This window comes from Odontesthes bonariensis, chromosome 1 (genome assembly GCF_027942865.1).
Source record: "Odontesthes bonariensis isolate fOdoBon6 chromosome 1, fOdoBon6.hap1, whole genome shotgun sequence".
Lineage (NCBI taxonomy): Eukaryota > Metazoa > Chordata > Actinopteri > Atheriniformes > Atherinopsidae > Odontesthes > Odontesthes bonariensis.
Genome location: NC_134506.1, coordinates 28,269,021 through 28,292,647, shown reverse-complemented (window position 1 = coordinate 28,292,647; position 23,627 = coordinate 28,269,021). Strand labels below are relative to the sequence as shown.

Below are 23,627 nucleotides of genomic sequence, written 5' to 3'. Positions count from 1 at the left end.
ATACAGTCGCAGGACTTTGTCACATAAAAGCCAGTGGCTGCTGTGCTCTGATCTGAGTCACAGTGGGCTTTCAGACGCCCTGTTTATCCTCGTTGTCATTTCACAAGTTCTGCAAACAGTGAGTCACGGACCTCTATATTTTACACTTGAAATTCACGACAGACTCAAACTGCCATCCGGAGATCCAAAAATATAAAAGAAATAAATTAAACATAGGGAGAGAAAGACACATGAAATATGGATGAGACAAAGCCTCATTAAATGCAACATTGTACGCCTCACAAGTTTCATGCAGATTAATGTTTGAGCGACCGTTTTAGACATCCTGAAAGTATCTCCAATACCTGCTATCCAAGATGTTCCTAAACATTTTAAAGTTTTTCCTTAGCTGTATACACAGACCCCTTTAGGGGTGAGTAAACTGACTTTCTTCACAACCACCTGAGAACTTTCTATTTGCATCTCCGCATGACTGAACCAGATATCCGCTTCATCCTGTTGACTGGTTCCCAGGGAGGTGAGTTACACACAGTGCGCTTACAGGCCGCTGCATGATCACTTCATCTGGACTAAGATGGTGGGTTTCCATAGAAACCTTCAACAGATTGCAAACGGCACAGGAGGTTGCGAGTCGCGTTATTCCCAACCCCTCCTTTTCTCCCACCACCATCCTACACACACAGCACTCTGAAGCAGGAGCAGACGACGTGCGCGAACAAGGGAGAGCAGCTCCGACAAGAAGACAAAACCGCGGCATCTTATATAGTGCAGAGAGCTAAAATGTGTCAAAGGAGAGGAAGCGACCTTCCATGGTGCATCTAATGAGTTCAGGAGAAAAGGTTTCTGTCAGGGCAGAATCACTTAAAAGTATGGCAGCTGGTTCAAAAAGGTCACAACGCTGCGATACAAGGACTTTTTGCACATATGTGAAACAAATAGACTTATTTTCTACAGCACATGCAGCTTAATGCCTTACTGTATATTCATGCAGCATTTTGAAATGATTTGGTTAGCAGTCTTGCATCACCTTGTGCCTTTAGCGACAGAATTTATCACTGAAAAGTTTATATCAATGAGCAATCTTAAAACGGGGTGGTTTTTCATTTAGAAATGGCACACATTTGGTACAATCGATTTGACAGGGATTATTCCTCATCAATCATTAACCTTCCGGGACAGATACTGCAGTGAGCAGGAAAGACCCCCACATGGGAGGAGGTGAGAACCGTGCAGAACCCCCTCCCACCACCACATGCAATCCTACTGAGAGGGACCACTATAATGAACACCCATTTTCATCATCACCGACCTGTGTTCATTTCCTGCAAAGTCTAAATGCCAATTTTGATGAGTTCTTTTTCTTTTCTGTCACCAAAAAGAAGAAAACGGAGAATGCGCACCCATTGGCCGTAGGGGTTGGCCTCGATTTTCTTTGACATTTCCGCGATCGGCTAGTTTCTATTGCTCCGCTAATTCTGGTTAAAAAACAAAACAAAAAAACAAACAAAAAAACACTTTTTTTTTTGACTGAACCAACCTTTAATCAGATAAGCATCAAAATATTATACTTTTTCATTCATCATGGCAATCTTTCATGTCTTGTGTGAAGGAGAATGAGAGGTTGCAGGGCAGGTCAAAGGTGATCCTTTGAGTCATGTGACAAGGCTGGCTCCACAACAGGGAGCAGGTGGTTGTATTTGGGCGTGATGGTCATCTGTACAGTTATGGTAAAGGGATCCGAGATCACAATGCGGTGGAGTGCAGAACCATCCTGAGGTTCCTTCAACTGAGCCTCTGAGATCTGATCAGCCTCTGCCTGCTCTGAGCGGTCCGGTGGATACAATTTGTCACCTGGAAAAAGCAGAGATAATAAAATAAAAAAGCGGGCAGATAATAAAATAAAATAAAGCGGATAATATGTCATGAACAGTCAGTTCCCTACAGTTTCAATTTAAATTTTAACCTCATGACTCAGCAAATGGGTTGGGGTCTATAGTTAATAAACTACAGAGCCATCCATCCATTATCAGTTTACTCTTCATCCATCTTTACATACAGACGCACAAAAATATATATTTGAATTCATGAAATATTCAGTTGGCATGCTTAAGTGCTAGTTAGATCACAGACTGCATGTAAAAGATGGACGTAGCCTTTCGATCTCCATAAGCCCTGCAATTCTTCCTTAAAGCCAGCAGGGGGCATCAGAAAATAACATGTCTTACCTGATTTCTCAGGTGCGTTACAGTTTTCTCCGTTAATTTATGGTGTTTCCGGTTTCGGTTAGTCATTACATGATATATATATAAATATATATATATATATATATATATATATATATATATATATATATTTGTGAATTATGGTCAGATTTAGACTGACAAGATGGGCAAGACCGTTTGTTACATAGAACCACCTGCTAAGTTGTGAACAGAAAAAGTTTGAGTATGTCCCTTTGATAAAAGTTAATCTCACTCCTTCTGGTGATCCTTATTATTATTATTAAAATATTTTTATTGATTTTAGGTGGTCCTTATAAAAAATAAGTCCAAACATTAAAATACGCCAGGCCATGAATGAACATGCCTCAGGAATCAATGGGAGTGATTGAGAGGCTCTTTGGATGAGAAAGGCCAATTAGACTCTAGCAGCAAACTCTGGCAGCAAATTGTATTGCCTGTAATTTTGTCATAATTTATCAGCTGAACAGGATTTCAATGGCACAAGTCTAAGTTGATAACTCAGTGCGCCTCCAAGTGATTAACTTTAAACCAGGTTCAAACCAATGGGCCTGTTTCGACATCCATCTTTAACATACCCTCATACATACGTTAATGTCACAGCAAAGGGTGACGTCACGGCGACTATGTCCATCTCATATTTACAGCCTATAGTTTTCTCAGCATTAGAGGAAATGCAGTCCACGGTCAGCACCTGGCAGCAGTGTCACGTGATGCTCCTTTGTTGAGACAACCACAGGCAGCCACTGTTCGCAGCCCTCCGCGGCCCGCTGGTGAGCGAATCCGTGGAGGTCGTTCAGCGAGGTGAAGCGACACATGCGGCTGAGCTCGTAGAACTGCGGAGGCGCGATCCACAGCTCCCGGCCCTGGTAGCTGTGCAGGATTTCTGAGGGCGCAGACCACTGAAACACGCAGTGATAGGATATGAAATAAAAACAGTCATGATTATTCTGCATGGACTTTTTCGGTTCAGTTTATTCAAAATCCTTACAACTGAAGCACTTTTTTTTTTAGTTTCCTTAAATGTATGTTTGTTTTTTGTTTTTTTTCTGCAAGTTTTCGTGTTAGGTATCGAACAAATTTAAAGTTTTTTTTCTTTGCTTTGTATTCATTTGAATATTTCACGTAAACGAAAGCAAACATCCATCTGAAATAGGAAACAAGCAGTTTGAGGATAATACCGGATGTGGGAAACCGTGAACAAGCCTTTGGTGTCTACTCTTGCTCTTTATTTATTAAATCTGTCAAATTAAAAATATATATATTTTTTTGCAGATCTGCGGAGGAAAATTGGGATTTTTCGCCGATCAATAGATCTGTCATTTCAAACATTTCAAGCCTTTCAAAATGGGCTTTTCACGATGACAAAATACTGAAAAGACGCTCGAGACGGTCGCACAACAGGCTCATTGCAAAACAGTTGAATATAAAGCTACTTGTTGCATTTCAAAATGAGAAAAGCACTGGCTGTTAACTGGCTGATTCATGGCCATGCAGATGAATTTGGTCTTTTGAGTAAATCGTTTGGGACCAAATTGTTCACTGCATCAGGTGCTGAATATCCCATTAAACCAGGAAACTAAACGAGAGAGAGAGCGCGAGAGAGAGCGAGAGAGAGAGAGAGAGCGCGAGAGAGAGAGAGAGAGCGAGAGAGAGAGAGAGAGAGCGAGAGAGAGAGAGAGAGAGAGAGAGCGAGCGATCTGATTACATAGCACAACTCAACAACCTCACGCAGCCTTTCTCTGAGAATGCCCGTGTAAGGTTCAGAAGTTAATATAATTTATATTTGAATTAATGTAGGCCTACTAAAATGCAGTTATAAGGTTATACGTTTTATAGTTAACTATTTACATATTCATGTTACACAGTTATTATTAATATATTTACATGTTTAAATATTTACAATTGCATCTTTAAATCAGTTAAGATAGTCTGTGGAATCTGCTTTTCTGATTCTTTCCTTTTTACCTCAGGTTAGGTCCTAGCTTCTGATTGGTTAGTTCAGGCACATGAAAACTGTGAACGAGGAAGTGTTGTTGTTGTTGTGAAGTGTGGACCCAGATTAAAAGGGCTGCTTGAGAAAGTTATCTGTCTCCATCCTGCTGTTTCCTCTCCTCAAGAGTGATCCAACCACCACATATCAAACCCTCACGTTACACCCGTTTAAAACTCCAAGTAATTGAGTCAAGCCCTGTTTTTCATGGTATGATGCCAATAGAACTGATTCAGAAACCACTTAACAGCAGTGTGGGCATTTTATAGTTCTTTCCCAATATTTAGATCTGCACTCGCTGAGCGTGGGCTCCCGTAAAAGCCAAGTGAACCTGTGACCGAAATCACCTGAAAGCGTTCAATTTCCCTCTCGTCTTGCAGGGTGTGCGGGATGTCCTGTAAGCAGCATATGAAGAACGCTGTGTCGAACCTCGTTTTGCCATATCTGTCCGTGGGGGTCAGCCAGTTTGCCCACTCGTGTAAAGCCCAGATGTTGGGCAGCACCTCCAACTCCCTGCACATCCTGACGAAGTTGGAGGGGTTTTGGTTCACCAGAGCCCTCCACTCCGTGAGCTCACTGCCGCCCAGTGCAGGCTCTGCGTAATGGGGACTCCCCCACGTTTCCTCGAAGCTTTTAAACAACCTTTTCTCCTCCTTTTTGGGCACCACCAGCAGCACGCCAGATTCCTCAAACGTCTCCCTCAAGGCGCAGATCCGGAGGGCGACCTCTCCCGGGATAGGAGAGCCCAGCTTCAATCTGTCTGTGGCAAATATCGGGGGTCTGGTGTCTCTCGGCTGTTTAACACTTCTTAAGCCAAAGTTGGGGGAGTTGGTGAAAGATTTGAAGACGTCCAGCCAATCACTCGAAAAGTCCGAAGAGTCCACCACACCGCCAGGAAACACATAAGCGTTGGGCATGAACCCGCTTTTACCGCTTCGTTTAAGCATCAACACTTCGTAGTCAAAGCGGCACCGGTGCGGCAGGTGTGACCCTCCGCGGCCGCTGGCCAGCGGTGTCCTTGACGGTAAAGTGTCCGCACCGAGCCTTTGTCCTGCGGCTAAAATGAGAGTGGCTGACTCCCTCCAGTGCTTCAAGGCAACGTTCATCCTCAAACTACGAGCGTGTTTACACTGTTTTTAATCCTCTCAAAGTTTCAGACCGTAGTCATTCCGATGATTTCCTCACGACATGTTTGCTGGAAGTGACGTATTTCAGGAAAGATACGAGCTGCTATCGCCACCTACCGGCTGGAAGACTTCAAGCGATGCAAAGAGACTCCTGGCTAAACAATTCATTTAAAGCTCTTTAGTGTCTTGTATCAATGTATCAATCTGAGGTAGAGGGTGTATTAAACTCCTTTACTTAAGTAAAAGCACCAAGACAGAAAAATGTAGTTCGGTACATGTGAAATCATTTGATTCTGAGCTGCTCTGAGTACACCAGATGAATCTGAAGGGTTGTTAGATGATTGATGGAAGAGGAGATAGGTCATCATAGACAAATCTGTTTTTTATGGATGCTGTTAAAAACCGTGATTATTATTTATTTTTTTCCCCCAGAATATTACCTGGAAAGCACAAGCTAATTATCCCATTATTTTAGGATTGAGCTAATTTTTTGGTGATAAAGGTTTAATAATATCATCATCTTGGCATAACAAGGCTTGCAAGATCACAGGTTGATATTGTTGGTTAAAGTCTTCAAACTGTTTACGCACACGTACACCACTGTCTCTGCTCAAGAGCAGACATTTACTAAAAACCCAGTGCAGAACTACACATGTATGCCTTAAATTATTTTCTGCAATAGATTCTCCCAAACTGTCATGACAATGGTAATGAGCAATTGAAGTAAAAAAATAAATAAAAAAATGTCTACCCGGAGAAGCTGCCAACAATCCATAGGCATCTGAAATCTGGCCTCCTCTATACACTGATTTTTGTAGAATATCACAGGCCAAATAGATTCGTAACCACTAGTTAAAAAATGTACCTATTACGTTATCTGTTGTATAAAAATGACAGCTTTATATTGAATAATAATTACAGCTGTCAAATATTTGTTTTTCAAATAGAAAATACGGCATTTTATGTGGATATGCAGTGGAATTGAATAATGTAGTAGCATGAAAATAATTTAATAAAGTCAAACTACCTAAACTAAAAGTATTTAGTTCGTTTTAATTCAATAAAATGTAATGTAGCCTACCGTCTCATAATGTTTTTATCCCTTCAAACCTGATGGAAAACACGCTTTGTGAACAATTCAAATTAAAAGACCATATTCAACAACGCATTTATTAAAACCGTTGGAGTTTTATTAGCACTAAAATGGTGCAAAAAGCCTTTCAAGGACCGCAGTAACACATACAGAGTGGCGTAGCCGTAGAGGTATATTCTGAACAGAATGAGGCGCACTATAACAAAAATCCATGACATTGTGGGCTCTGCCCTGGGAAAGACACAGTCTAAGTGTTGTGCACGTTTTATGTTTCATCTCACTCAGGTGATAAACACGATAGTACAAAGATTTCCCGACGCCTTTACTCAACTGTAGGAGGGACACACTCCTACTTGCTAAGTTCAGTTCGGGGGAGGCAAGATTACTGGCAACACTGATGCTGGTGTGGCTGGTGTCAGCACACTTTTGCAAAGAAGGACATAGGGAAACTAAGTAGACCTGCCCTGTGTCTGTGCTTATTGGTCTATCCTGGTATTATTCTCTGAACATGTGTACTCAACATCTTTCCATGTAACTGAACAAAACCCACCCCCTCCCCTCCATCCAAAGCTGCTCTTAAAGTTTTATCACACGATTTTCATTGTTAACCTAATATGTCTATTTAGTTTTTAGGAATTAGCAAAATTCAAATTAGCCTAATATCAACTGAATCGTTTATGTAGGTTTGAGCAATATAGCTATTGCAAACTGCTTTAACATTCAAGCTCTACGTCTCAGTTGTCCATTGCAAATCTGCTTAACTGACAACCCACACTGCAGCAAATAAATAAAGTTCCAGCTGAATAAATTCTTCTTAAACTGGCTTGCAGTGGGTAAGATCCTAAGCCCCCCTGTGAATGTGTCTGAAACTTGGTCATATTGTTCTCATTCTCAGGGTTACTGAGTTCTTTTCCCAGTGTGATCTTACGTTAGCAGATTATAGCTGCGTCTGTGGCAGTTGCTCAAATTCTCCTGCAAGAATTCTAAAAAAAAAAAGAAAGAAAACATGTCCTTTGAAAGTGCTACAGGAACTTCAGCCACTAAGTTTGTGTAAAAAAAAATAAATAAATCAGTGGTAGGTCATAAAGTTAAACCACTCCACTAATTTGACTACGCCTAATGATGTAATTCCTGAGATGACACTCGTGTAAGCGAAATATTGAAGCAAAGCACAAACTGGACCTCTTAAGACACCTGACAGTGAAGTGGAGACGCACAGAATCTGTCACCACATGAAGTTCTCTGACTGGCAAAGGCATCTGAAGAAAAGTGAAAATAGGAAAAGGAAGGGCAGAGCAGAAAGGGAATGTGACACACACACACACACGGAAATGTTCAAACACACAACTGCAGTGGTGTCATATATCTTTATCAAAGAGGCATTGTGAAGGACGTCAGGTTAGGTAAGCTCAGAGTAAAGGAACTGTTTCAGGGTTTTTTGTGTGAAATATACATTTGTTCAGCCTTTACATTGTGGGCCCTTGTAGTATCCTCATAGGATTCCAAGACTGTTGCCTGAGTTAGATAGATAGATAGATAGATAGATAGATAGATAGATAGATAGATAGATAGATAGATAGATAGATAACTTTTATTGTCATTGTAAAAGAACATTACAACAAAATTGTCAGCAGCAACTCTGTTGGATTGTACTAAAAAATATGAATATATATGAATATAAAAAGGAATAAAACATGGACAAGAAGTTAACTCTCAAACTGTGGTTAATAACTCAATAGAGGCGATTCCAATCACATCCTATTGTCTCTGTTTCCATAGTGTTCATACCCTCTGTTCTATCGCTCAATACATTTTCTTTTTTCTAAATGACCTTTTGTATAACATCAGGGGCTTATGCATGAGCTGTGACTCCAAATACTGGTAGTCTTGTGTCACAAACCTTTTACCCAGGTCACTTCTGACCAGCGCATTTCTTCAACTTACAACTCTTTCCTTCATCCGTCCCCCTTTTCATTCTGGTCTATCCGAATTGTCCAATGGGATTTGGGAACCTCCCACCAGAGGAGTGTGTTTGGTGTTGTGGAGTTTCTGATTTTCATTTGCATTAGACATTCCTGCCATCCTCCACTTAACTTGCCTTAGCAGCATCAGCACGTTCACATCACTGTGCCTGGGTTTGTGAAAGAACTGCATTCAAGGCTCATGGAGTGTCACTGAGGTTGATCAAGCCCCAGTCAGAAGTAAGTGAAAAAATTTTATTCACTTGTTAACATGTATGAAACAGCATGTGGACAACGTCATTCTCAAACGTCATTACCCTCTTTAACGCTTGAATACTTGTTCGATTACACATTAACACAGTGGGAAGTTAGACATTATCATCAACATTGCTGGTGAGAACACCATATTCTCTTCGCTTTCTGCACATTCTCTCTTAACGTGCCTCTCTTGTAGTTTGGTTAACTCAGAACTGTGCTTGTAATATGTATTACGACAAGAGCCTGGAGATGAAAGTTGAAAGTAAATACACATATGGTCTGTTCGTGTATGAAGGTCATTTGAATTAGCCAAAGAGGGATGTGGGAAAATAGGACATTACAGATTGAGTGGATAGCTTCTGTGATTTAAAAACTCATTTGATACAATCCTGTTTGACCTAAACATACCTCTAGTCCATATATTTTAATGCTGGAGTAGTATAGACAATTCAAAACACTTGCATAAGATGTGCTCACCATAACTGAGCTTGTATATACAAGGTACAGTATGTGACTTCTGAGGTATTTGTAAGAACTTACTTAAACAAAAATCAAACCAAAACCAGAATAAAGCTGGTTTTTAGGGGATGAAATCTCTTGAGAATGCGAAACAGTCCTTCCAGCTGCTTCACTGACATTTAAGTGTAAGACATCCCTTGATGGAGCTCATATTTACTGACCATAACACTAGAAAAAAAAAGGGGGCTAGTCTGAGCAGGACCAAACTTTTTAAATGCATGTAAACATGTTAATCCAACCAGCCCATCAGGGCTACTTGTTAAGTCACGGTCACTCAAAGCACTTGGAGACTGCTGCTCTACTCTAATAAAATCCTGACTTTATAACTGCAGTGTCATTTGACAAAATCATCATTCAGGTAACTTAAAGACAACATCTTTAATGGGAATTTGGCTATACTGACATGTCTGATGATTTCCTCGAGAGAAAATGAAAAGCACGAGGATGTCTTGAACATTTTCTCACACAGTCCAGATCGTTGTGACGTCAGCCATACTTCAGGCAGTAACTCGATTCTGCTCTTGTGCATGTATACTGGGACTGGGGCTGTGCTTCACTTGAATGGCCTGTAACTGTACATCGACTCAACTGGGTATGTAACTGTGGTCACTGTGTCACAGAGGCCCTAACGGCACACAATGCCAAGTCATCTGTGCATCTGATCCAAATCTGTGCTTCTTATTATAATCAGCAGGACTAGAGGATAAACAATGTAAATATATTTGGCTTGGGTGGACTTTCGTTCGGTTGTTTTCCTAATATGTGACCTCATTGTTTCGGTAGAAATAGAAGAAATTTTACAGCCAACTGCAGGGCACAAATGTATCAGTAAACCTTATCATATCTCGTGAGCTGGGTGATAACCTTTGACAGTGGTGATAAGTTGTGTAAAAGTGAACTAACTAGCATATTATTTGTGTTTTCTAAAGCACCAGAAGACTGAAATGGAAGAAGGCAGCATCCACAAGGGGGAGCCGCAGAATGGCTCCACTGGCCACACAGGGGACAAGCCTGCTGCAAAGGCCACAGTGCTTCAAAAAGATGTAAGTGTGTATCCGCTCGTTTATCCTGGTCGGTCCCTGAGAAACACTTTTGTTAGATGTTCACACTGTAAAATCCCCCCATCTGTACCTTTTTTCAGCAAGAGGGACAGGAGCTGAGTGCCAGGCAGTACCACAACAAGTGTCTCTGTAAATTAACTCTGCAATCATCCACTCAGTGGTGCTGTCCAGGCTCTCTAAGCTCCCTGAGCTTTTAGGGAAATTCAGGGGGACTGAGGGGATTTCACATGATAGAGTAGGATTGTTGTCAGATTTTTTTTTTTAATTATTGATGATTAGCATTGTTGTTGAAACTGTGATAAAACGAATTCTTTGCAAATTCTTCAATGTTTCAGAGCAATACCAATACTGTACAAACAGTAAACAAAAAGTTACACTGAACAATGGTAGATCCATCGCTCATACCGGCAGAGAAAAACAAAGATAGATCATTTCAGCTTTGTTCATTTGAACATTATAAGCCGTCATAATAACATTACATCTGAGTGTTTTGTCTTTCCTCCTTTTTTCATCTTACATTACTGTGACTACGTATGCGCCAGAGAAACGATAAGACGTTCTCACAGAAGGGCACGGGAAGGAGGATATCTTTGTTAACAGTCTCTGAGCGCCGTAGGTCAAACTGACCCTCTGGCTGACCTGCACACATTAAGAGGACATGAGATACAGATTACTGTTCAACACAGTATGTTGTCAGAATGTGATATATTCGACAAAAACATGGGGAAAACAGTGACTGAAATATAATCATCACATGAATAAATAATCCATCTGAAATCCCCATTATCCAGCAAGCACTATCTAGTATTCTTGTATCTATCAGATCTGGTGAAAAAAGAGTTCTTTGTAAAACAGACTTATGTATGTATTTCCTTTTTGGTTTCCTTCCAAACATCCACTACAGTTAGAATGAGCAAGAATCACATTCCAGTCTATGCCAGGAACCTTGTAGGGCTGAACCAGGCTTACCGGCACAGTTGTGCTTTCATCTAGATGGCCACTTCAGCTTGTAACCATAATGCTCATTAGCACTATAAAATATGCTTTATACTCCTTTTACAATGTAGAAGTGTGCTACAATATGTTGCTTTTCTAAACACTGACATTCCAGCTAAGATAAGGAACAAGAAACAAAAAAGACTTACTCCCTTGTTACTCCCAAAGATATGTCCATATTTTTTATGAAGAATAAGAAAACAATTGAAAACAATTGCAAAAATGTTGTTAAACAATACCAATGACTGAACAATTATGAAAAATGACCTCTATTCGTTTATTTCAAGCAGTAGTAAACAATTTCCGACAGCATACATGATCTAGTTTTACAGCAAATTGCTACAGGGTTTACTTCCACGAGCTGAAATAACATTTCCCTTTGTTTTTGTATGTATCTGCCCAGGTTGGTCTGGTGAGTGGCATTTGTTTAATTGTGGGAACCATGATTGGCTCAGGCATCTTCATTTCTCCAAAGTCTGTTCTTCTCTACTCGGGAGCTGTGGGGCCATGCCTTCTTATCTGGGCTGCCTGTGGAGTGTTATCCACTCTGGGTAAGACCAGCATTTAAACTGATGAATTACTTTATTCAGCATCAAAGTGGTGTTGTTGTATAAGGAGTCTGATATTCTCACGTAAACCACGGTGAAGAAAACATCAGAAACGGCCTTCCAAAGTGTGTTGAATTTCAGACAATTCTCCCATGGAGGAGAATGAATACATGAATGCCCAATTGGCTACTACAGTTCATTAATCATACTCGTATTGCCAATGTACTGTTTCCAGTCTGGATGACTCGAAATATCATGACTGTCCCAATCAGTCAGCTGCTGAGGCAAACAATATTCGAAAGGACCCACATCGCACAACCAGACAAATCTCACAAGTAAACAGGCGATATTAGTCGAATTTTCAGATACTCAGTAGAGTCACAGTTCTCAGTTGTAAATTACTGAGATGGTAATGTATCAGTAGTGCTGCAGTTGTCTGTTGGGCAACTGTCACGCGTTATGACGGTAAACGACACTGAATGACTATAAAAATGTGCAAGTCATAACCATAAAAGATTTTTCCTGTAACCATTTACAGCAATTCTAATCCTAACCGTGTACCTTTTATGATTTGACGGTAGGAGCAATTTAAAAACATAAAAAAACAGTAAGAAATGGCGAGTTGGGGTTGGCACAACATTGTGTAAAGAAACTACTTTTGTGCTTATGGGTGTTTTAACCTGCTATAATATGTACTGTTAGCTCGATTCTTTCATTGGAAGCTCAAGAACAAGCCGGAGGAATCTCAAGTTAAATAAAGTGTTTATTGGTCACACGTCAAAGCATATCAGCGCTGGGCTCAGTGGAACAGAGCTCCCGCAGGAAATCCGTCAGACTGAGCCTCGATTTCCAGGTATCATTTGTATTTATAGCCTCATTATTTCACATAGGTTGGACTCACACTCAACCGAGTATGACTGGACATGAGTAGGTTCAACATGCTTCGTCATATTCTCTGGATCAGCCAAACAATGTGTGTGTGTGAATCTTGCACCTGCTTTCCCAGGCTAATTGTTTTGTCTCACTATGCCTGGATCACTTTAGGTCATCATGGAAAAGTACAGAGACTATTCCATTCATTATGTCTAAGAACAAAGCCAATTTAACAGTACATAAAGTAGAGACAATCAACACTGAACCGTGTCGAGGTTGTTCAGAACACACATATATGTAAGGATTGCGCTTGTAAGCTGAGAAAGAAAAGCAATGTTTGATCAGAACAACATACTTCATCAGTTGATGCCAAACAAGACTTGGATCTCCTTGGATGTTAAAGATATTAAGGCTCATTCAGAGAGACACACACACACCAAAGGACATGAATGCCTGATTATATGAAACACACCTAACCTAAATCAGTTTGTCTCCAAGAGGCTCCCGCTGCCTCAGAGATGGAAGGAGTCAAACAGAAAATGAACTATAAAGGGAGGGAGACAAAAGCGCCACAATCACCTTGTGCTTCACCAAAATTTGACAACACTGAAGAGGATCTGTGGTACTTTCTGCTGGTGTCTCATGGCGTGGCACTACAGACTAATCAGTCACCAGTGTGCACTGACCCTGGAGGAGCCAATCAAATCAAGCCTCTTCTCTTCACTATCTTAACTAGCAGCATGCGTGCGTCACCGTAGCGTCCAAGGTCATTCATATCAATGCTAAAAAATCTTTATGAAGATTAACAAAATATATCATGTTATTCTTGTTGTCATAATTACCCAAAGAGTTTTTTTTCAACACTGTTTCACCACAACATCTCATTTTCAGATAGATGACAAGTGAAACACGCAGCTCTGATTGTAGTTTAATCCTTGTGTGGACTGCCACCTTCTATGAGCATAAATAGACAGAATTATATCTAAAAAATGCACAGGGAAACCCAAAATAATTGCCGTTGTAAACTAGACAGTAGCTAATCTGCGGAGTCACTGTGTTTAAAAGCACTATCGTCCATAGGTGTAGTTTCATGTGGATTATGCTATCTCACTTTCTTTTGTTGACATAACAAACCTTGACTGTGACCTTTAGAAAATTCTCGATCATTGTGTAAAATTTTCCAGATGGACTTTGACCTTCAATATCAGGGTGGTAAATGTTAATGTGTATGGGTGGTATAGATGGGCGTGTGTGTGATTGAGGGCTGTCTTCCATGTTCTGCCTCATTTAAAAACTACTTCCTCGTAACATTTCAATTGGATTCAAATATGGCCATTTCAAAACCCTACTTTTCTTTTATCCTCATTCTTTTGATAGATCCTGTAATGAGGTTTTACTGGAGGCGGTCAGTCCTTTACAAATCGACAACTGTTTGATAAAAAGGGCTCTTCAGGATGCTTTTTTTTTCCCAGTGGAAGAATTTCTTTTATAATCATTTGACAATCTTTGAATCCTTTGCCAAACAGGTGTTAGATCTATATTTTTGCACAATGACACCCAACACAGCCCCGTCGCCTCACAGCGAGAGGGTTCCAGGTTCAACTCCCAGCTGGGGCCTTTGTGTGTTGAGTTTGTATGTTCTCACCGTGTATGCGTGGGTTCTCTCCGGGTACTCCGGCTTCCTCCCACCGTCCAAAAGCATGCATGTTAGGTGAATTGGTGTCTCCAAAAATTGTCCTTAGGAGTGAGTGTGAGCGTGTGTGTCGTTGTTTGTCTCGTTTGTCTCTGTGTGGCCCTGTGATGGACTGGTGACCTGTCCAGGGTGTACCCCGCCTCTCGCCCGATGACCGCTGGGATAGGCTCCAGCCCCCCTGCGGCCAGATCGACGGATTCAGCGGGTATAGAAAATGGATGGATGGATGGATGGACACCAAACACACACCAAGAGAGCACCAGATCTTAGATGTCAAGATGTCTGTCTAAATATGTCAACAATTCTTGTGGAATGTTATCCTATTTTTTTTTTCAAGTTACATCAGGCTCAAGTGGCAACAATTATGGCAGAGCAGTCAGAAACAGTATCAAGCGAGCAAAGAAGTAGAACAAGGGTAAATCTCATTCAGATCAAAACGGGAAATACAAAAAACTCTTGAGAACTGAACTAATTTGACATAATAACAGCTCTACTTCACTTCGTTATGCTGTGGAATATCAGTTAATGATTCATTTAGTCTTTGAGGATTATTTTGTCTTTCCAGAAACTTTAACATCTTCTTTCTTTCTGTTTGTGTTTGTTTGCATGTGTGGCTGCGCAGGAGCCCTGTGCTATGCTGAACTTGGTACCATGATCACCAAATCAGGGGCGGAGTACTCCTATTTGATGGAGGCCTTTGGCTCCCTTTTGGCCTACATTTACTCCTGGACCACTGTCATGGTGTTGAAGCCCTCCTCCTTCGCAATAATCACACTGAGCTTTGCGGAATACGCCTCCGCTCCCTTCTATCCTGGCTGCACTCCTCCTCTCGTGGTTATCAAGTGTCTGGCAATAGCAGCTTTAAGTAAGTTCACACTTATAAAACAATAAACTACACATATGAAAGAGGTAAGATGCATATTGGCAGTCAGCTTTGTAATAAAATAATGAAAATAGATTTTTTTTTAAGTAAAAAGAAGTCTTTTACACTAAATAACGATTAAACTGCTTTGAGAGGTCATTTGAGACTAACAAATTACTTACTTAGCGTTTGTGATTCAGGTGTAAATGTGCAAATCATAAGAAAAGAGGAAGCTTTGTTTAAAATGAGTTTGTTAATGGCTTAAGATGCTAATACCGAAGTTTGTCAAAAGAACAGAAAATATATTAGTTGTATTAGAAGCAGCAGGTCATATTTGAAACAAACATTTAAGATGTTCATGTCCATCTTTATTTTTACATGTCTTGTTTCCTTCTCAGTCCTAATCGTCTCTGTCAACTGTTTGAGTGTCAAACTGGCAAGCTGTGTGCAGAACTTCTTCACAGCAGCAAAACTTGTCATCATTGTCATAATCATTGGAGCTGGGATCGTTCTTTTGGCACAAGGTTAGCCCTCTTGTACTTCCCGATGCCCATTAAATTTAAAATGTCTCTCCAACAATAGTAATTTGATCTATTATCTTTGTGCATTTTGTGTGCAGGAAAAAACGAGAACTTCTCAAATGCCTTTGAAGGCGTGCCACCATCTTTTGGAGCAATTGGACTTGCGTTTTATAATGGGCTTTGGGCTTATGATGGATGGTAACGGTTAACATTCACTTCACTTTTACAATCTCTATAGGATTACCACCAACCTTTTCAAATACCTTATTTAACGGCTGATGGTTTTACTGTCTGATAAGACTCACCGTGACCCTTCTCAACATTTGAAACTGAAAAGCAAAGCCTTTTTTCCTGTACAGTGCAACTTCTTTTTATTTCAATAAGAAAAATGAATGAGAGTGATTCGCTATTAATCCCCACAGGAAAGTGATATTGTTGCAGTGTGAATGGAGAAAGTGGCATAGTGGAAATTGTCAGAGATTGTCATGATGTGTGGACTCTACTTCTCTGCAGATGGCTGTTTCACAGGAGAATTGTTAGTTAATTTGAAACCCAGAAACCTGGAAGTGCAGAGGCCCCAAGTGACAGCGGCCATTGTCCTACTTTTAGGTTTAAAAGTACAATTCGCAGAAAGTTTTATGACCTGACAAACATTTTACCATCCTAGGAGAAAAAGATCACTTACTAGGAACCCTGTTTGATGTTAGCAAATTTAAGATCTAAGGACTGCAGGAGTTAACGGTCACATTGGCATGTCCTGTCTGTGCTGTCAAAGACTTTCCTTCCAGGGGTTGATGAGAGGAGAAGTCAAACACCTCCAATTAGAGACAATTCCTGTCTCTAATTGGAGGGCTTAAGATGAAAAAGTTGAATCTAAAAAAAAAGATAGTGTTCATAGTGAAATGACACAGTCTGGGAAATGAACACAGCTGAGTGGATTATCAGAGCGACACCAGATCAAATATATAATCCATCCATCCATCCATCCATCCATCCATTTTTTCATACCGCTGAATCCATCAGTCGGGTCGCGGGGGGGCTGGAGCCTATCCCAGCAGTCAATGGGCGAGAGGCGGGGTACACCCTGGACAGGCCGCCAGTCCATCACAGGGCCACACAGAGACAAACGAGACAAACAACCATGCACGCTCACACTCACTCCTAGGGACAATATAGAGACACCAATTAACCTAACATGCATGTTTTTGGATGCTGGGAGGAAGCGGAGTCAAATATATAATGTGACTGAAATTCATTCAATCATTTTATCACTTTATTTTTTATATCAACATACATTTAATCCCTTCCATTATCATTGAATTCATTATTATTATTATTATTATTTTTCATTGCTCCAGCCTTGAGATCACTTTCCTGTAAATGGCAGACCTTGTGTTATGAATGGTGAATGAATGATGAACGCAACTCTGGGGAACTGATGAAACATGGCTCCTTTTTCAATATATCACCACTGTTCTCATCGAATTGGCTTTAAATTCATTAAAAATGCTGAGATAATCTCTCGCACCGTTTCTTAACTCTTCTCAGAAGGAGTTCCATATAACTTCATCTGTCCACAATGAGGCACGGGAGAACATTCACTGTTGCAGACGTTCAATGATGTTTGTCATCTTAGGCGGACTTCCTGTTACCAGTGCGCTGTAACTGAATACTCGCCTGCAGATATCTTAATCTTCAAGCTGGGGTGCTTTTCAAACATAAAGCAAAGCAACTTCCTGCTGCATGATAAAACAATGATACTGGCCATGGCGAGGTGTGCTGCTCAACAAAAAAGCTCTAAAGCTTTCCAAATTCACACCACAATGGTCTGCTGATAAGATGCTCCACATATCATAGTGACTTAAGCCACCCTGTTAGAAAGGAGTTTGTTTGTTTAAGAATTCCTAGAATGGCCTTTTATGTTTACTATTTGGTTCCCAGAGATTTTTTTATGTGTAATAAGAATATGTCTGTTTTTATGTCTTATAAGAACAGAGTCGCCGGCATATGTCACAGACCCTGTAGCCGCTCAAGTGGGTTATGGTGCGCCCCTGTGTTGGTCATATTGCTCACATGCAAATTTCAGGGTTCTGTTTTTGCAGGGGAGATTCATCGAGACTCCAAAGCATACTTGTATTATATGCCTATTGTTTTTTGTCCCATTGTTTTTCCAGGAATCAACTGAATTTCATCACTGAGGAGCTTAAAGACCCATACAGGTAAAATCTTATCTTGAAGAGATCAGCATGCAACAATACCTTTTACTGAAGACTGAATTTAATACATCTAAAAGTATGAGAAAAAACTCACACTGTCATTTGTATGACTCAGTTTGTATATTCAGTTTGAAGTTGAATATTATATAGTTATCTGTTTACTAATATTTTCCTTATTCATAACTTTGTTTCTATCTTTCAATTCATCTCAGAAATTTGCCACTGGCCATCATCATCGGGATCCCTTTGGTTACTGTGTTCTATGTGTTGGTGAACGTTGCTTACTTCACTGCTATGACCACCACTGAGCTGCTGTTGTCTCCAGCTGTTGCTGTGGTGAGGGCCGCTGAGCATTGCCTTGGAGAAGCTGAGCGCCGTGGGGTTTCAAAAATAGCCTGTGATAACTAATCACTGTGGCACGAAATGAAATATTAATAGGCATAAATTAGAACTTTCTAAAAGAAGCCCGTCGTCATTTCACAGAATGTTTCATTCATTTATTTATTTATTTTTAGATCTCTGAGATCAAATCTCGATAACAGCCATTTATTCCACTGTCTTTTCTGAAGAATTTGTTTGTGCCTTCATAGACTTTTGGGGACAGAGTCCTTTACCCTATGGCTTGGATAGTTCCTCTCTTCGTTGCCTTCTCAACATTTGGCTCTGCCAACGGAAGCTGCTTCACTGCCGGCAGGTAAAAATAGACAACTCTCCGGTAACATATGAATTGCTGCTGAAAGGAAACATTTTCTCTGTCTGCCCATGAAAGACTTTTAATGACCTAGAGAAAGGTTTATAATGTCCACAGAAGTACAATAATATGTAAAAATACAGCACTCATCTTATCTGTCTCTTCCCTAAGACTGGCCTACGTATCGGGCAGAGAAGGTCACATGGTGAAAATCTTGTCCTATATTAGTTTGAAGCGCTACACTCCCTCGCCTGCTCTCTTGTTCAACGTGAGTTCTACACATTCAAAGAGTTCCAGGTGTTCCTTTGTATATACTTTAGATGTAGTCTCACCAGATCGCCTGACTTTGCTTCTTAATGCCTCTTAATACTTGTGGGCCTTTTGTTATTGTGTGTTGATTACATTTTGCTGACATTTGAGTGTGTTCTATGAATATTGTTGACATTTTTTTCTTCCCGCCGTTTTAGGGTGTTTTGGCTCTTTTCTACATTATCCCAGCAGACATCAACACCCTCATTAACTACTTCAGCTTTGCTCAGTGGGTGTTTTATGGTCTGACCGCGCTGGCTCTAATAGTGATGCGCTTCACCAGGAAGGAACTCCATAGGCCCTTAAAGGTGAGGCTTGCTGGTTGAGCAGTTTTCAGATGTCTTTCTGTAATAAAATGTGACAGAAAGTGGCAGATTTCAGTGGTTTTGGGGGAATTTTTAAAGATAATAATGCTAGTATGCTGGGAAAGCTGTATTAACTAATCAGGTACTAAATCTGACAACTAAAAACTGTTAAGTTGCAGACTTAATATCAGATAGTTTAATCAAACTTTCTCAACATTTTAACCTTGTTTTTTCACAGCTAAGCAATGGTACTGTTTTAGTTTGACTTGTTGCTGAAAGTTTGTATTGGTTGCAAATTAAATAGAACCTAGTTGCTTTTTTAACACATAATAGAATAATTTTTTTGCCAGGTTAGTTTAACGTTGTTGTGGCAACAAACACATTAAATGAACACTTTTTGTGTGTTTTTATGACCATCTGAAGGTGCCGATCGTCATAGCTGCCCTAATGGTTGTGGTGTCCTGCTACCTTGTCTTGGCCCCCATCATTGATAAGCCAGAACTTGAGTACCTTTACTGTACTATCTTCATCTTCAGTGGACTCCTTTTTTACTTCCCCTTTGTTTATTGGAAAGTCAACTGGGCAAGCAAACTCATGCGTAAGTTCCTTTTTCAGCTGAGTGTTTTCCAAAAATCTGTTTGTATTTCAGTGAAGTAAGAAATCATGTAATCAAAAAGTAAACATGAGACTGGGAAAGCAAGCAAGTGCTGACATGCTCCTCCACCCCCATTCCTCTGTAGGGCCCATCACTATGCACCTCCAGCTCCTAATGGAGGTAGTTCCGCCCGAGAAAAATGAATGAGAAGGAACAACCAGGCCACCCGAATCCAGAACAGATGCCCCGCCTGGTTTTGGAAACACAGACATGGAAATGTGGTGCTGTAATGTCAGAGCCAAAAATCTGAGCTCAACTTTTTTCAAGAAGCTGTATGACAAAATCAAATGTACGTGTATGTTGATGCACCTGTGCACCAGCATAAGATAAATCACTTGAAGTTTAGGGACAAAGCTCAGAAAAGGAGTCTCCTGCAGGCGTAACTCTCTTTGATGAGTGTAGTTCAACTTCAGGATACACTTTTGTTTTTTCATTTTCATTTTCATGAAGCAGTTACTTTATACCTGAATGTGCATTTGAGTATAGGGATATTTTGAAAATGTATTAAAGGGATATTAGATTTGTGTTTCTTTCTTTTTTCAAAGTGAGGTTGTGCGAAGCACTTAGGAATAGTTACTGTTTTGCTGTAGTGGACGGAGGTCAGAGAGCATGTGGTTTGGAGCATAGCACTAGGTTTCCTTAAGTTGAAAGCTACTCAAAAGGGAGCCACGAAAAGAGCAAGTTTATTTCTCCATCAGAAACAGCTCAAACCCCAAATGTTTTTGCTGTAGCTCGAGCAAACGCCACATTGTGCATTTTTACACCGCATCACCTCTGCATCGGACACAGTGGGTCCGTGTAACGAGAAAGCAACCTGGACCGTTTGGCAACACTGACGTTCCGCAGTGAAGAAAGTGCAGTGACAAAGTAAACAACTGTCTGATGTAGAAGTGACACAATCGGAAAACCCACAAAATAGCTCCTGCTTGAACTGCTGTGGAACGTTTGAGGGTTGAGCTGTTTTAGATGGTGAAAAAATGCCCCCCTTCTTAGTAGCTTTAAGCCTTGACTTATCCATCAACAAACCTTCTGATTCTCCAGACTTTGAGTTCTTTCAGTGGTGTATACAGCAGGAAAGACACTGACTCGTCATAAGTACTTCACAAAACAGCCCCACCTTTAAAAGAAAGAAAAAAACCCTCTGGGGAACAAGGCGCATGAAGTCTCAGCAGAACATGTCACAAGATATAGGAATGTTTTTGTTGCTGCTGTTGTTCCTGAGGGTGTAAATGAAAAGAGAGTTTCTTTCATGATTTATGCGCATATTGTAAGAATGTGTTAAACTGTAAATGTGAGGCTTCTTAGTGAAACTCTTTCCCCGCTCAAGTTGGGCACAACAAGCCTGTAGCTAGGCCTTCAAATCCTTGCTTAAAACTTTCCTCTTAGTTAAAGCCTGTGGCAGTGACATTTTATCATTGTATTTTTCTGAGCATGCATCCAACCTAATTTACCCATGTTCCTTCTTGTAAAGCACTTTGTTGCATTGTTAAGAAAATTGTTGTTCAATTGATAGTTGGTTATTATCGAGGTAATGTTTATCACAGCGTTATTCTTTAGCACAGATATGACAGGAGATTGCTGCTTCAGCGTCTTATCTTTTGAGAAACTGTAAAATTGCTGACTAAATTCATGAAATTGCTTTCAAGTGAGACCAGTGAAGTGTTAGAATGAGATATACTTGGATTTAGCTGAATGTGAACATGTAGGGAAAGGTAAGTGTGATTTCAAATCTACAAGTACAGGCTCTACATTAACACATGATTAAAAACAGGAAAACAACTGGTGAAGCGAATGTTATACTTACTGTGCTGTGCTGTGGATTTTTCTGAGATTTTTTTATGACAAAAACTTTGAGGTTTTCTCACTTAATAAAAAATGTTGAATTCTATTGCTGTTAGAAATGTATTTGGGCAAGTAACTTGTGCAAATAAAATAAAAAAGAAGTAACACAGCTGGTGATCAATGTGAAAACACAATTCTGGTCAACTTCACTATATTAGTGTGTACCGCACAAGCAAAGTGAGTGATCGGCTGATATTTTCCCAGTACTGCGTAAAGTCAAGTGTGAACCTGTCCACCAGATGTCAGTACAACACTGATGTATCCTCCTGAGACCCGGCAGTTCATTTTTCTCCTCTGCGGGGGACTGAGACCTCTTACCCAAACACCATTTATACAATATCTTCAAGTCATATTGTACAGTGTAGAGCACATCCTGGGCCTTCTACTAATGTCCCCATTGTGGGGGTTGGGCACGTAGAACGCCTGGACTTTCTTTTCACAGTGGCTGGAAATGTATTTTCCACATTTTACAGCAGCACGAGAGCTTATTGATCACAGCTTTACAATGGATATCACACTTCTTTTGATAACAATCTGTTTTTTTCTTCAAAATGAGTCTTAACTTTAATTTTGTGAGATTTGAACAATATACTGCAATATATATTGCAACCCTTTCAAAACACAAACGTTATTCAGCATCCTACAGAATAAAGGATGGTGAGACTTACTAACCTCCAGTTTTAAACCAATTTTCATACCTCAGGAAGCAGCTGGCTGAATGAAGCGGAAAGATTTTGCACAGAATTGATGCAGGTGTATTAAGACTAAAAGCATTAATGAAATGAAGGAGGACCAGACAGTAGAACTGGAAGGTACAGTTCAGAGCAAGGATACATAATATTTTAAGGGACCAGAACGGGGAAAAAAGTGATGCGATCCATTGTCCATTGCAACCTTTTGACCATGTCATTTCAAGTAATTGATGATACATGAAATACAAAAAATGCATTGAACTATACCTTTCCTTCTTAGTCCCACTCAGTTTAAGAGGTTTATGCTCATCTCTGCAGACAATCTTAAAAAAACACCATTAGTGAAAACATGTTTTTAACTGAAATCCACATGAAAATAAATGCGACATCACTATACTACGCCATTAAATTTTGTGATCAAGCAAGACACAAAGTCCACGAGGGACCTTGGATGAAAAATAAACAATCAAAATGATTGGGAAAAAGTCCTGTTACATATTTCTTATATCCATAATACTTCAATTAAAAAGAATCTTAACATCCAGGTTTCAGGACGAAACTAGGCTTCTGCACTCATCTAATTTTGGCACCAGTGATGTTTTGATGTATCATGCATACTTCATGTTTCCAATAATATTGAGTCTTGCTTCATGTTCGCTGTTGTGTTTACATGCAGCTCCGCTAGTCTAAACAAATCAGTCTCATGCACAAACATGATTTGGGGTATTCCTAGAAAGTAGCTAAAGTAAGCCAGGCTATAGCCGGTAAGCGTCGCTTCAACTAACTGCAGGGAAACAGCACAGGGAGCACGTAAACTCCCCAAACTGGTGCACAGAGATTGGCAGAACTTTGGGGAAAGAGGGAGAGTTCTGTAAGAATGTGTGGAAGAAGCTACGGGACAGATACGTGAAGGCAAAGAAGAGGGCAGAGACTCTGTTGATGCCGGGGGCTTCAAACCTTTACCTCTTTTAACTGAATTAAAAAATTAAAATGATCCGAAAACTGCAGCAGTATCATTAATTACAGTATTCTTGCTCTTGACAGCGGCATTGTTTTCTTCTCCACTTTCGTGGTTGTAGAGTAGAGGTAACCTTCACGTAGCAGCGCCACCTCTGTGACGGAGAAAATTGCAACTACTGGCGCGCAACGACTTGCGCCACTATATAGGGTCC

General features: G+C 40.3%; 2 protein-coding genes across 2 annotated transcripts; one reads left to right on the top strand and one right to left on the bottom strand.

Moving 5' to 3' along the window:
- Positions 1-1,526: 1,526 nt before the first annotated feature.
- On the bottom strand, positions 1,527-5,435 carry nudt19 (nudix (nucleoside diphosphate linked moiety X)-type motif 19). The gene is made up of 3 exons (XM_075471528.1): positions 4,581-5,435; positions 2,935-3,142; positions 1,527-1,851 (listed from the first exon to the last, which is right to left on the bottom strand). Exons 1-3 carry the CDS (start codon positions 5,337-5,339, stop codon positions 1,634-1,636), a joined length of 1,185 nt encoding a protein of 394 aa, XP_075327643.1. The 5' UTR covers positions 5,340-5,435; the 3' UTR covers positions 1,527-1,633.
- Positions 5,436-8,560: 3,125 nt separating this feature from the next.
- Positions 8,561-21,855, top strand: slc7a9 (solute carrier family 7 member 9). The gene is made up of 13 exons (XM_075471517.1): positions 8,561-8,654; positions 10,121-10,234; positions 11,652-11,799; positions 14,985-15,227; positions 15,623-15,748; positions 15,844-15,943; positions 17,920-17,964; positions 18,174-18,297; positions 18,552-18,655; positions 18,824-18,920; positions 19,120-19,269; positions 19,690-19,864; positions 20,007-21,855. The coding sequence occupies exons 2-13, from the start codon at positions 10,136-10,138 to the stop codon at positions 20,066-20,068; spliced, it is 1,473 nt and encodes a 490-aa protein (XP_075327632.1). The 5' UTR covers positions 8,561-8,654; positions 10,121-10,135; the 3' UTR covers positions 20,069-21,855.
- Positions 21,856-23,627: the final 1,772 nt, after the last annotated feature.